Raw genomic sequence first — 14,054 nt, forward strand, 5'->3', positions numbered from 1 at the left:
GTGATGTGTTGCAGGAGCATTGAGCATGAATATTATTTCACTAAGGATGACATTTTTGTGTTCTAATAAACTAGCCTTTCCATTTCTTAGTTGTTACGCATGTCATACTTAGTCCCTGCATTATTCCAGTATTGAAACCGTGGCACTATTAAACCATTTCTATTGGTAAAGAGATTTCAAAAATTTCAGAAATTGACCTTAAGCTTTTTGCATTAACATACCCCACAATCTCAACATACCTTTCTGTGGCAAGTTCTCTCCTTACCTCTGAAGTCTGAAGAGGTTTGGGTCAGCCTACAGGCTATCCCACTTTTTAGGGAAGAATACTCTTCCATTCTAGATGTACAGGACTACACCAAGTAAGCCATACGAGTTTGCTCACACACACAAAAAAATCACATCTGGGTACCAGAACGTACAATCTTTATTCACTTTACGGTTTTAACTACAGAAGGTGGTATTGTATAACCTCCAGTCTTAGATGGCCTTTAAACTGGACGAACACTGTAGGCCTTATTTTGTGCTAACTGTGCTGACTTGAAATTGGGTTACTATCCAACTTTTTGGGTACTAGTGACTGATTCTGTCATGGTTTCATGTTAGGACCAGAAGTTTTGTATTTTTTCATTCAGTAATATCTACAAGTGCTTTGTGATGACTTAAAAACAATTGCACCTGGGAGACAAAAACCTATGGCATCTGTGAACTTGCAGATAGCATCAGCCTAGGCATCATTTTGCGTATTAGCTCCTGTTCTAACAGAAAATATGTTTTTGCCAGCAAGGCAGGGACATGCAGTAAAAAAAAGCAACTGGGTCTTCTTTAGTATCCAGAAGAGACGGTCCTAAGGTTTGCATAAACACATGGTATTTGTATCTGAAAGATGAAATCTCGAAAAATCTGTCATGCTACACAACTTGAGTGCTGCTTTTCATGTTGCAATGGTCTCTTCTGCCATCATTTGAGATATTGTCACTGACTCGTGATTTTGCACGCCAGTGAATTACCATTTTCACTTTTGAGTCCACATCCAAATACAAATCCAGCCACTGGATTGCAGTGACAGCACTGTGTACAATGGTTATAGACATCTTAGGTGCAGCTGGAGGAAAACTAGTCCAATGTTGCTTGTTTCCGTTCACTTTATTACCTTTTGTTATTTTCTCAGGAAAAAACAGCTCAATGACGGTTAGTAGATAAATAGATAAATAGCAGATAAATAGAAACCAACTGCAGAATCAAATTTCATCTGTTCATCTGTCAAGTTCCATCAGTCATAATGACCAAAACCAAAATAACTACAGCTGATGTTCAAAAAACATAATTAGATTTTGGTGTTAAAATCTTCTTGAGAAAAAATGGGGAACTGACATCTTGAACGAGGCTGTTTCCAGATGCAGAAAACCAATATTGCAGATGATTTCTAAGGATTTTCTTCCCAATTTTTCAATCATCATTACAGTCCCTGCTTTTAAATGTAAATATAGTGCCTAGTTCTGTGTAACAATATTTTGTGAGCCTAGTGTCCAGGGAAACTTCTCCAAATCAAAACCAAGATTGGGTTAAAATACTGCAAAGCCTGTGCCCAAAGTATTTACTGACAATAAAGACGGAAAAATACACCTGAAAATTAAGAGTGAACTTCTGAAACTGGATATTGTTTATATTAGTGGAAAATGATAACATGAATATAAATAGTGTAGACGCAGCAGGACAAGGCAATATGTTATATGAGTTTAAATCTGTCGTTAGGAGAAGCTGATTAGGTTTATGTCTGTCAGAAGGATGAAGGCTTGTGCCATCTGTAACAACAGTGAGCAGCTTAGTTAACTTTATATCAGCAAGCCTCGTGGATTGCTAGCACCACTTCCCATCAACATGGCATTAGATCATCTTTTAAAAAAGACACTGCCACAAGAGCAAACATCAAGAGCTCCAAGTTAGAGCAAGTGCATTTCACGTACCAACCATTGTCACCAGATCATCATAAGAACTCCAGGGACTGTCTTTAACTGACCTCTTTACCTTGTTTTGCATGCCTGCTTAGCTGAATCGAAGGAGTCAAGGGGAAAAATCAGTTTATAATTGACATTCACCGTAAGCATTCGTTTATTACATTCATTTTAAACATTTTGTTATAACAGTGATGGAACAATGGCAATGACAGTAAGGAAAGAGTCTCATTATTAAGCAATTATTATCCTTAACATGTAAAAATTATTTTAGCCTTGCTGCTTTTCTTTCCTTCTGTATTTGTGACGTCTTTAACAATGCCTCTGTGGTTCTGAGGACTGAACAGTAGCCCCAGTTTTCTGCTTAGTCCACAATTACACAATATATTAATGGCATAATCACTCAACCTTTGTGTGCCTCGGTTTCCACCTTTGTAAAACGTTGGCAGTGTTAATCCTGCTTTGTAAATCAGAGAAGATCTTGCATAAGTAGTCCTACCTACCTGGAAGCACTGTGCTTATTTAATGTAACCATTTTCCTGGCAAAGAAGGTTGGCAAGACACAACCAACTTCATTTCAAAGTAAATATTTTTTTCAGCCACCTTCAGCATCGTCGTAAACAACGACTCTGGCCTTATGAACACTATTGTGACTACAAAATTCAATTGAATACAATTTCAGAGGTGGGTGACTCAGTTCCCAGAGGCAGTCCTGCCACGATCTGGTGCACTTGATTGGACCAGAAGCGTTGCTCGGTCTGAAACCAACCCCAAGTCTTGCTATTAACAAACTATCTTGACATACCAGTCTCCTGAGAGACTTATTTTCATAGCCTGCCCTCACTGCTGATAAAACAGCACATCAGGAGTGAGAATATTATTCATTGCTAAATATTAAGTTGCTGAGCTTATAACCTAATTTATTCTTAGCCGGTGATCAAACAACTATCATGAGACAATGAAAAGCAGCTTCGAGCTAAATGGTCTTTGACATGATGAAGGATATAACCTCTGCAGGGTATATGCATTTATATATGCATAGTATATCATATATACATGTGTGCATATGCATGTGTGCGTGCGTATACATGATTTTTTCGTGTATTAGGCCAGCACAAAAGATCAATGCACGTCTGCTGCCTGCCCAAACCCCAAGGAAAGGCTCTGAGGACTGGGGGCTGTGTAGAAGCCCAGGGAGGAGCTCTCCTCCCCTGTGACATTCGTGTGGGTGTGAAGGGTGTGCTAACACACGGCCCAGGGAGCAGCTGCGTCCTGCCAGCTCTGCCGTGTCAACACACACCTCAGGCCAAGAAAGCAGGAGATGAAATACTGCTGCCATCCACAATTCGGGACGGACAGTTGCTGACAGCTGGTTAAAGCTCCACGGCTAAAAGAGAACCAGAAGGAAGGAATCTCTCACCTCCTGAGCAGCTTTACGGCCTGCCTCCTCCTCTCTGCCATTCTCCTCAGATAGAAGAAAGCGTTTTCTGAGGAGGCATTTTTAATGAGGAGGCAATTTTAGTTTTTAACGCCTCCTCTCTGCCCTTCTCCTCAGATAGCAGAAAGCCAGACCTCGCAGCACCTCTTTGCTCTCCCTTGTATTTCCACTGAGTCTCTTGGCCAAAGGGAGGAGAAAAACGGGAACTCGTGGCCAGAGGAAACAGGTGAACTCTTCAGAGGGGACAGCCAGAAACATAGTTTGGGGGAGGAGGAATCTGGAAAGGGGCAAGAAGTAACTCACTTTGTGATGTGTTCTTCCCATGCGTTATGTGTGTTAAACCAACTGGTCCCCGCCTTGTTTACCTCTCCTTTCTGCCTCAACGTAACGTGGATTTTTGTCTCTCCAAGTGGTGTCCCACCATCCCCAGTGCCGTGACTGGGCACCTCAGCAGGCTGACCAGCAGAGTCAGCAGGTTCCAGAAATCCACCCTTCACCTCAGATCTCCCAACAGTCCTTCCAGAACTCGCCCCAAGTCAGAGTAATGCTCTTCGTACCTTGTCTTTGAGGTTTAGGAACAGGCATCCTTCACTTCTAGTGGGTGGCTGTGTGCTTTGCGAGCATGAAAGCACACGTGCACTCTGCCAAGTTAGCTGTGGACCTGAATTACACGGTCTCACAACTGACGTCTCATAACACGTTACGGGCGAGATACTTTTCATCAATCGTAATTAGCTGTTTATAAAAGGCAGGAAGTAATAACAAGGAAATCATCTGCAGTCCTGTGCAATGATAGGCACGGGCTGACCAGGTGAGCTATGTAGGGCAGCCTCCCCCACAGCTTGCTGGTTGTGGCATCGGGAACTTGGCTACCACGTCTTTACCCACCTCTCCAGAGCCACTGGAAATGGATGGTTAGTGAGGCCGTGCGTCTGTGCAGAGCTGCCTGTCTCTTCTGGACCCACTGCCTGAAGTGCTGCATATGGAATCTGGTGGAAAAATGCTGGTAGAGACGCGGTTTGGAAAGAGAAGTGCTCCGAAATCTAGATGTTTTTGGACTCGTGCATTGCCAAATATTTGTGCGCAGTCCTATAGGCAAGTTCTGGTTCTCTTTGGGGGAAGAACAGCAAAATGCCATTTTACAACTCTCAGGCTAGCTCAGCTTTTTGTTGCCAAACAGCAGCATGATTTTTTAGCAGATCCAGCTGCTGATGTTGCTCAGCAGTGTCTTCCCCACCAAGTTCTGTACTTTTAAAGCATTACATGTTCACTAGTTGTAATGATCAGATTATGATTTATCTCCCAGATCCTGATGTTTGCTCTGCCAGAATTTGAGAAAACAAGGGCTGAAGGACTACTGTAGGTCAGTCACTCTTGCTGATCTCTACGATATTATTGTACTATGCAGAAAACACAAATTATTTTGCATTAGTTAAGGCCAGAGAAGAGTGAAATTCTGAACACTCCCCCTTTCTTTTCTCTTACCTACAAGAACAGCAGTGCATAACTTTATGCTCAGTGCTTCAGCAGAGCTTTCAGTGCTTAGTGTGTCTTATCAATACGTGCAAGTAAGAAACATAAAAATTTTATCTTGTTTTGGCAGTATTTCTACCATAAAGTAAAATGATCCCAAATGAAATTGTCTCATATAAATACTTTAGGTAGCATGTATTCTATTTATAAAAGCTAATGTAGCATGTGGTTGGTAAGTGTAACAAATATTGTGTATACTAGCATTAAATTTAATCATTCACGACAAACTATTTGGATCTTACTGAAATGCCTGATTCATTAACCACACACATAGCTTACCTTTAAGTCTGATCTGTATTTTCTCCTAGTTTGAGTCTTCCAGTCCTCCCAGGTTAGATCCTCTTTTGATCAAGAAAGGCCGATCTTTGTGGATGAGCTTGAGTTCCCTCCAGGAAGAGGCGTGGATGAAGAATCACAGTGAAGCAGCCCCATGTGAGTACCTCTTCTCCCACTAGTTCTACCATAAAATCAAAGAGAGTAAATTGAGACATCAGAGGATGAGGAGTGCTCTCACACTTAGTGGTTTACACAAAGTGATTTGACTTCATACTGGTGCAGAGCAGATTAGCAGCACTGCAAGGGAACAACTTGCGGTGAATAACTATTGCTTGGCACAGTTGGGATAGGGCCTGAGACGTGAGAGTGGGTCAGAAAACTGACCAGGTCAAAGCCCTCATCTCTGTCCAAGGCCAAAAATATAATGTCAGTGTTCTCTAACAGAGTTGCTGTGGGTCCAGAGATCAGAGAGCACAGTTGCTGCCTGTTAGCATGCATGTCGCTCCCTCATGACTCATGGTTCTGGCAGTAGTGCAGCTGTCTGCGTGGCTTTGCAAACCTTACACAAGGTTAGCCCAAAGGGGGATTCTCTTTTGCATGTGTGTTGATAAAAAATACAAATATAGAATCAGAGATCACGATCAACTACCAAAAGGTCATTTTCCCCTAAGCGTGTGCCAGACTGCTGTTTTGCAAGGCAGCTTCCTCACTTTCACTTTGTGGCATTTTCTTGCCTTAGCTTTAGAAATGGAAAAGCACCAAATATGAGCTCAGTTTCTGCTATGAGGAAACAATCCAGCTAGCAGAAGTGAGGGTATATTATCAGGCTTGTGTTTTCCTGAGCTCCCACAGGATCCTCATTCTTAAATTCATGGCAGAGAGCCTAAGCAAAAATGTTTCGTAATTTGTTGTCTATAGACAACGAATTTTACAGTTGCCATATTTTGTTTTCCAAGGAAGAGCATACTAAAACTTTGATTTGATGAACTTCAGCTTTTCCGGACCATGAAGTAGGATGGGGAGACCAGAGAAGGGGAGATATGACAGCTGCTTTCACATATTTTAGTTTCTGAGCTTCACTATAGACCTTGACTTTTTCATCTTGAACTCTTAGGGGTATAGCACAGATTTATTTGATGTCTTGTATTACCCACATGCCACCAAACACATTCATATGTACCTTAACATAAAACCTGCAAAAGCTCAGAGAATACAAATTATTTCTGATCTGTGGAATTCTTTATCAGTAGCAGTGGCCTGAGGAGGTGTAATAATGCCTGGGGCTCGGATTTCTGAATGACCAACTTCATAAAAAATGAAAGCTTGTAAAGGCAGGGCTACTCATGTCGTCCCTGGCCTTGCAGCTGTTCATTGCATGCCTAACGCTAATGCTCTCAAGCCAGATGTTTGTAGACCAAGACTTTGGGGAGCAGAGAACAACCACAGGAATATCACCACCCAGCACATAAGCTACCATATGAAATTCATGCTTCTTATTCATGTAAATAGGAATTTGACCTGCTAGACTCAGTAATGCTGCCGTGCAGCTCTTCAAGGTGCAGTAAACCCACAGTTTACTATTCCTTTGCTGTGTAGCACCAGCGAGCACCACTGGTGAGTACAGAAACTCGTTAATCCCTTGGAGTTACCACTAATGATACTCTATCTTTTGTTATCAGCTGTCTCTCTGAGCACCCCTTTGTGGAAGCATTGCTTGAGCGGACAATGAACATTAATAACAGCAATTAGCTCACTCATAAACCAGTACTTCTTGCAACATCACATTTCAAAGAGTTTTTGTCATGTCTCCACCCTTCAGGACGATTAAATGGGAAATGATTTCAGCATAACTTGAACACGAATGTCAACATTTGTTAACAGATATTTCTGAGCGCTTTCAACAGTACTAAGAGAAAATGAAGGGCAAACTTAAACACACAAACGAGCTGGAAAACAAAGTGCAGAGTAGCTATTCCCCCCAACACTATTTTTCCCTTGACAACATGTGTAACCTCACCGTGTTGTTGATACGGTTTCACTGAACAATTTTTGTGGTGCAGGAAGCGCTGGCTGTACCGTAGGCCAAGAGACACCAGAAGTGAAATCTGTTTTGACCAAGGCCCATTTTCTCCAGGCTTAATTTTGTGCAAAAACATTAGTGGAGAATTTATGAAATGCAGAGCCACGGCAGCCTCCCAGGAGCAGGGGGAGGCCGGGTGGAGGAGGTATAACTTGTTTTCTTTTTTGCCTGGGGTGGAGGCAAGTTGGTTGTTGAGCAGGTTATGAAGGTGGGTCCCTGAAAGAAAGCCTACAGTTCATGTCAGTCTGGGGAGAAGTAGGAGGAAAATAAGGTGAAAACGTGTGAGGTGAAGATGGAAGGAATGAAGACGTGCTCTGAAAGCGTCAGTGTATCCCACGCTGCCAGATTAATGCCAGAATGTAAGTGTAAAGTTAAACATTCTCGCTCTTTCTCTCATTTTCAGGAAAACAGTTGTTTTACTGTCCGTGTACAAAAGTTTCTATAGGCTGATGGCCAATTTGCTACTAGTGAGCAGTTTTGAGATATGTAGTGCTAAAATAATTTTAGTAATGACATGTAAATTGTAAAAGATAGTATGGAAAGATGAGAAAGATTATCTTTAGGTTAACCCATGATTATTTAATGAATAGATTTTTAGCATGTTTATAATGTTTATTTGAAATTCCATACATATGATAAAGTGCATGTGTTTTACAACCTAAGTAATGTTTGTGCATTGAGAAAATGTTTTAGAAATAATGTATGTAAAAAAGATTAAAATTGCATTGTAATCGGAAGAAATATCTCAGTTGCTCAGCAGCATAATTCACTCATTATTATTAATTATTATCGCCTATTTCATTATTAGAGAATCTATAAATACTTTATTCCCTCCTTATGACTTTTGTCTTCATTGTTGAGAAAATGGTAATGCGACAATTATGTGACAGTTGTGAAATTTCATGCTCTAAGCAAGGAAAAGAGTAAGTAGACATGATGAGGGTGAGACATGTATGTTAGTGGAAATTTGTGATAGCTAGCACTTTTGGGGTGTTTTTGTACTTTTATATTTTAATGGCTGTACATTTAAATAGAAAGCAATAAGTCATTAATGTATTTTCATTTTCAAGTGTTTTGTTTTCAGTTTTACAAATTCAGTCTCTATTTGCAGTTGCTGTTCTTAACAGTCAGTTTTGCTGAGTCGGTGCAGAAGCCTTGAAAACATGCACCGAAGTAAATTCACTCTAAAATAAGCAGAGCAACTTTATATCGTATGCTGTCTAATCCATTCAAGAACTTGACAAACTTTACAAAATTGTAGAATTTGCAGTTTGTGCCACTGATATACCAGACCGCACCCCAACTAGCCATAAGTCCATAAGGACTTGGAGAGTGCCACTGGTTCCCTAGCTCACGTTATTCCTGCAAGTGCTTGTGAGGGGATAGTTGTGAGAGCTCTCAATTTCCTGTTGTTTTCACATCACGTCTGTGGGAGCAGAAACGGAGCAGGGAAAGGAAAAGCTTGTTGGATCAGCGGCACGGAAATGCCAGTATATTCTCTCGTAGGGAAATGTGTGGCTGTTGAAGGAAGCATATTGTTACAGGGAAGTTATTTCTCTCCTGTGCATTGTAACTTTAGTTAGCTGCTCAAACTGCATTCGAGAATGTTTTGTCATAACAATGGAAACGTAAAATATTATAATCTTAACCTGCTGCCTTGGAACATTTCACGGGGCTGCACCTGAAGAGGTTTGTGCATGCACAGCACTCCCCGATCGAGCACCTTGTGCTTGGGGAATAGCCACTTTGAAAACATTCCATACGGTCTTAAAGTTGGTTCCAGTACTGTTTCAAAACAGTAGAGGACTTGGCAGTTGTGTTAGCAGATAAAAGCTAGTGCTGCTAATTAATCACTAAAAGTGCAGTCCTGGGCCCAGGGATTTCAACAGGAGCAAGTTCAAGCACCAATATATCCCCCGAAGACACTCAAGTTTAAACAGAGCATAGCTTATAAGCACAACACCAAACTTCTCTCTCTCTCCAAGCCTCCTGTGAAGAAAAATAGTCTTTCAAGTTTAAAAAAAGAGTGGTGCAGTAACGCGTAACAGCATTCCTTAAAAGCTTATATGGTTTCCTTGGCTAATAAAGTGCAATCTTTCTTTTACAGCCTGACTTTAGTGGAGGTTTTCTTGACACGTGCCACAGACCAATCTCACAAAAAAAAAAATGAAGAGAGAGTGTGTGTAATTTTCACCTATCCAGTAATACAATAAATACAGTGGATTTAAATGCCTGAGCTCCAAAATAGAATGTGTAGAACAAGAAGTACATGTCTACAACTGAATCTCTGTCGTGTACATTTCCCATTGAATTGCCTCTTGAAAAAAATACAGACATGAGTGGTGCCTGGGGAGGCACTAATTCCAGAGCTGCTGGCTACAGCTCTAATGCTTGGTGGATTTTTTGAAATTAAATAATTAGAACTGAACTAGTATAAAACCAATAATAATTAAGGCAGGCAGATCCGGTCAAGTGTAAAGAAAATGTGTTTCAGAACATAAAATTATAAGCAGGATATTGCTTAAGAAAAGCAGAGTGTAACTACAATAACAAGGACAAAAATCCATTTAGTCTTTCTTAAAGCTGAGTGCATAAATGGAAAATAGTTTCTGTTACAGAAACAGCCGGGTTTAACGTTGTGCTTCTAGACAGAGTGAGCACGCAGCTCCGTCCAGGATCTCCAAGAGAAATAAAAGAATTTTAAAAGCGGTTTGAATATGGTTAAAACAATAAGGTTTTCTTATGGGCTGTCTATCCAAAGTAACTCTGGCATGGAAAACGCCGTTCTGCTCAAATGACATTGGATAATCCAGAAGCAGAGTAACGAAGCTGAGTTTTGAGAAGTGGCTGTCCTAGTGCTAGCAGAGCTAGTGTAGGAGAGGCAGCAGGGAGAGATTACAAAAGAAAAGCCCCAAGAGCTATTTTCCCCTAATCTATGACTTGAAATCATTGCAAAACTGTATGTCAGGAGGGGCAGTTGACAGGTTGACCGAGATGACATCCCTCCAAAATTCTGAGCTTTTTTATTTTATTTAATTTTTTAATGGAAGACTTAGAAAATTTCCTTTTTTTTTTTCTAGTGATCTTTCTTTAATTGCTGTGTGACACTGGACGTCAGCACCAAAATGGGCAATGAGAACAGTAGTGCAGAAAATCAGGTGAGTGTGACTGTGATTGCCTTGCCCTTCCCTACTGCCCGAGAGCAAACGTTACAGAAATCTGTCCATGGGCCATTTGCCTCACATTTGTCTTCTGCTCCCAGTTACGCTCGTATTTAATTGTCGTTAATGGTAATTGAGGGCAACTTTTGTTTGTTTGTTTGTTAATGTGGCAATGATAATGGCACACGGCATTGAGGCACCATGTGGGTGGCTGCACCCTGGGGAATGGGAGCTGTGGGGAGCGCCGTGGGGTGGCCAGGGCTGTCCTGTCCCACCTCCCAGCCGGGAGCAGGGCAGAGGGACAGCCCTAGAAATTGGCATCTCCGTGGGGATAGGGAAGGGCCAAGAGGGGTCCTGGATGTCAGCCCATGGGTCAGCTAGGCTCAGCGGGCACGTGGCAGGGCAGGGACGGGCTGGAATGGGGGCTGGGGCCATGGGCAGGGGGAAAAGGGTCTGGGGGGCCAGGCCATGTCTCTGGGTGCTCCCGAGGCCCTGACACACGGTAGCTTCTCCCTGTTCAAAAATGACCTTGCAATGTACTTGTGCTGACCCAGGAATTCACACCCCCGTTAGGAGAAGGGTGCTTCGCTAATGCGTGTTGCTGCTCGGTGATTTCTTTTTGAATTGCTGAAATGAAGGGAACCCATATGCTATGGCTAGCTGTGTACAGTTAAATTAGACATTAATATGTTGATCTAGGTTTGAATAAAAGTTGTGATTTGTTTATTTTGACAATTAAAATACCAGAACGTGTTTCATCCTCTCTTCATCCATATGTTATAGGAGATGGCAAAATGCATTAGGGCTCATTTTGCCTCCACTTCAGCTCTGAGCAAATCTGCTGTACCTTGTGCATTGCACAGTGGGCCCTCTCAAAGGAATCAGTATTAAAAGTTAGCCAATTTTTTTCTTGAAGTTGTTTCTAAAAGAGCAATCTGCTATAATTGTTGGTTGTTCTGGCCAAGTTGTATTGTTACCACAAGATTTGGCCCCAGCTTTTTTTATTGGTCAGGAACAGGAGAATGTATTCATTCCTACAACTAAATAATGAGAATTTCTCCTCCAATATATACACCTTTCACTTAGGAAGTTTCTGAAAGCCAGATATATATCTTCAGGAGTCCTCCTGACACCAAGAAGCCTGTACTTAAACATTATTAAATTTGTTAAGAAATTTAATAAAAAGCTCTTCTTTTTCAATAAGGAAATAAAGCTTCTGCTCTCCTTTCCAGACAAGCAAATGCTAGAAAATCAAATTACTTAAAAAGTCACTATTAACAGAGAAATAAATAGAAATAGCAATAACAGTTAAAAGCCACTTAATCTGCTGAACAGCCCTTGAAATGCATCCCTTAATGAATAGTCAAGCTTCATCTAGTCAATAGAATTTTTAAATACGTTTATTTTCAGTCAGACGTCCCCAATGCAAATAAAGTCATCCTTATGCCGCCCAGCCAAGGAACGCAGCAGGTAGTGGATGACGAAAACTGCTTTGCATGGTTTGCATTTCAAAATGTTAGCATCAGGCTTGGCTGTTCTTTTTCTTCTGCATGTGCTTTTGGCTTTTGTTTTTTTGACGCTAACTGCAAATTTGCAAGGCAGCTACATTTAAGTTTTCAGCAAGTTGTAAAAAAAAAATCTGGTTTCTTTTAACTTTCCACTTTGGTAGCAATCTATGCTTTAGAAAAACAACCTGCGTTTGACCCTCTTTGCGTGCTGGCTTTCCTCTGCACCCTCACACAATTAAAACAGAGCAGTGGATGTTGTTGTTACAGTCAGCACCATTTGACAGGAGTTGTTGTTTCTGTTTGTGGTTTTATCAGGGAACACCATTCCCCAGTTCCAGCTCTCAGCTGAGTCGTCTGGGAGCTGTGCACATGGTTTGCGTTAAAGATGGGAGAGTCCGTGCTAAGTTTAGACTCATTTTGTAAGAGGGAAGGTCCGTGGAATAAATATGCTACTATGAAGAGCATAGTGGGCACTTACAGGAAAATAAATACCCAGTCTGTCTTGTAGAGACCATCCTCTGAGGAAAATATAATGTAAATTTAGTAGAAATTATTAAAGATAATAAATCAAATGAGGCAGGGGCCAGCAGTATATTTAACACGGTGATTTCACATACGCTAACCACGCTGTTTTGCTCTAGCAGTGCACGGAGTCTGAACTGCTGAGAGATTTGAGGCTTGTGCCCTGCCCTGTTGGCATGACAGAGCTTGCTTCCAAACACGGGCCTGCCAGTGGCAAGGCGCGTTGGGCTTAGGCTGAATTACATGTATGGTATTTTTAAGAGGCGTTCTTTCTGAAAAGCAAAACTCCACGTGAAGAGAAATGTGTTTAAATTGAAAAAGAAACAATCTAGAAGAACAGAGATCCGGACTCTATCAGGGAAAATAGATCAAATTAAAGGAATGCCTCTTTAATGGGAAGCTATGAGAGGAATTATTGTTTCTGGAGCTCTACAAGATCTCAGCTGTTGCGCTGCCCATCTGACACATAGTTCTTCATCCACCCAAACACACCGGCCAGTATAGAGGAATGGCAAAGCTCAAGCTTTTCCCTGAATTTTCTGGAAAACCAAACGTTCAGAAATCATCCACACAACCATAATAAGGCTTACAGTTTCACAGAGGGGAAGTTTCACTTATAAAAGAAACCAAGCTGACTAGGACCGACAAAACTATCTGCTATTTAAAAAGTTGGGCAACACAAAACTTCCTAAAACTAGAATGAGCTAGATTTTCTAATATGCGATGATTTTAACGGAGGTTTTCAATTCTTGCCCCTCAGAGTTGTGAGGAGGAGAGCCGTCGTCTTCCACAGCCTTTCTCACAAAAAGCCAGAGCTACCAAGTGACTGTAAAGTTCTTTGATGGTGCAAACTGCTGCTGCTTAAGTGAACTCCTAGCAGCGAGGATTTCACCCCAGAGTGGGAGAGGAAATTTCAAAGTCACTTACCACAGAACTTATTTCTATCTCTTTTGCTTTATCCTTTCTTCTCCTTTGTTTTCTGAATAAGGGAAAAGCCAGACAAAGTCAGTTACTTCACATCGATGTTGTTGTTCAGTTCTCTTCGCACATAAATCCTGATGTGTGGTTATCTTTTTTGTTCTTGCTTGTTTTTCACTGCGAAATGTGTGAGATGGGCAACACATGCATACTTGCTGCAGGGGCCATCATTTCTGAAGCGTCTATTTGTTTGTCTGAAGCATCACGCTGTGCTCCTGCTCGGGTTTCTCCATTTAATTGTTGTGAACAAATCTGACTGCTCCCCGTTCTGCAGTTAATATTCTCCATTATTGCTTTTTCCATATTTCAATGCACTTAAGCCTATGGGTCCAGTTAACTGGTGGGGTTCTACTTTCAGCTCCCAGCACTACGGGGATTAGCAGAGAACACACTGGGCACGCCACCAGCTTCCCAGCTTCAGTCCCCATTCCCACGGAAGATAACTGGGCAAATCCCTCTGAGCTCCGGAGCTCATACTGTGTGTTTACATACTTCTTGGATGGTGCAATAACATCTGGATACATTCCATTGCTTATTTCCAATTGGCAACAAAAACGCATTCCCAATTTTCTGCATAATCATTTTGTGCCTGTAGCACTTTAATGA

At 41.5% G+C, this 14,054-nt stretch overlaps 1 protein-coding gene and 1 long non-coding RNA gene across 13 annotated transcripts in view; one reads left to right on the forward strand and one right to left on the reverse strand.

Moving 5' to 3' along the window:
- TACC2 (transforming acidic coiled-coil containing protein 2) overlaps positions 1 to 14,054 on the forward strand; it is a 131,404-nt gene that overhangs the window by 4,458 nt on the left and 112,892 nt on the right. For 8 of the 11 annotated variants that reach the window (XM_080597092.1, XM_080597103.1, XM_080597104.1 and 5 more), the window contains exons 1-2: positions 5,772 to 7,638; positions 10,360 to 10,437. In XM_080597092.1, the coding sequence (XP_080453218.1) occupies positions 10,405 to 10,437 (33 nt within the window). In that variant the 5' untranslated portion in view covers positions 5,772 to 7,638; positions 10,360 to 10,404. Of the gene's footprint in view, positions 1 to 5,231; positions 5,356 to 5,771; positions 7,639 to 10,359; positions 10,438 to 11,850; positions 11,911 to 14,054 lie in introns of those variants that run through there. The other 3 variants (XM_080597102.1, XM_080597105.1, XM_080597100.1) reach the window with 2 other exon arrangements.
- On the reverse strand, positions 408 to 13,794 carry LOC308197125. Of its 2 annotated transcripts, none has more exons than XR_013952596.1 (4): positions 13,398 to 13,794; positions 5,203 to 5,380; positions 4,279 to 4,500; positions 408 to 3,667 (listed from the first exon to the last, which is right to left on the reverse strand). It is a non-coding gene; the product is annotated as an uncharacterized lncRNA (long non-coding RNA). The 2 variants fall into 2 exon arrangements; XR_013952597.1 differs by lacking the exon at positions 13,398 to 13,794 and adding an exon at positions 5,474 to 5,593.

This window comes from Anser brachyrhynchus (genome assembly GCF_964034855.1).
Source record: "Anser brachyrhynchus genome assembly, chromosome: 6".
In the NCBI taxonomy this organism is placed as follows: domain Eukaryota; kingdom Metazoa; phylum Chordata; class Aves; order Anseriformes; family Anatidae; genus Anser; species Anser brachyrhynchus.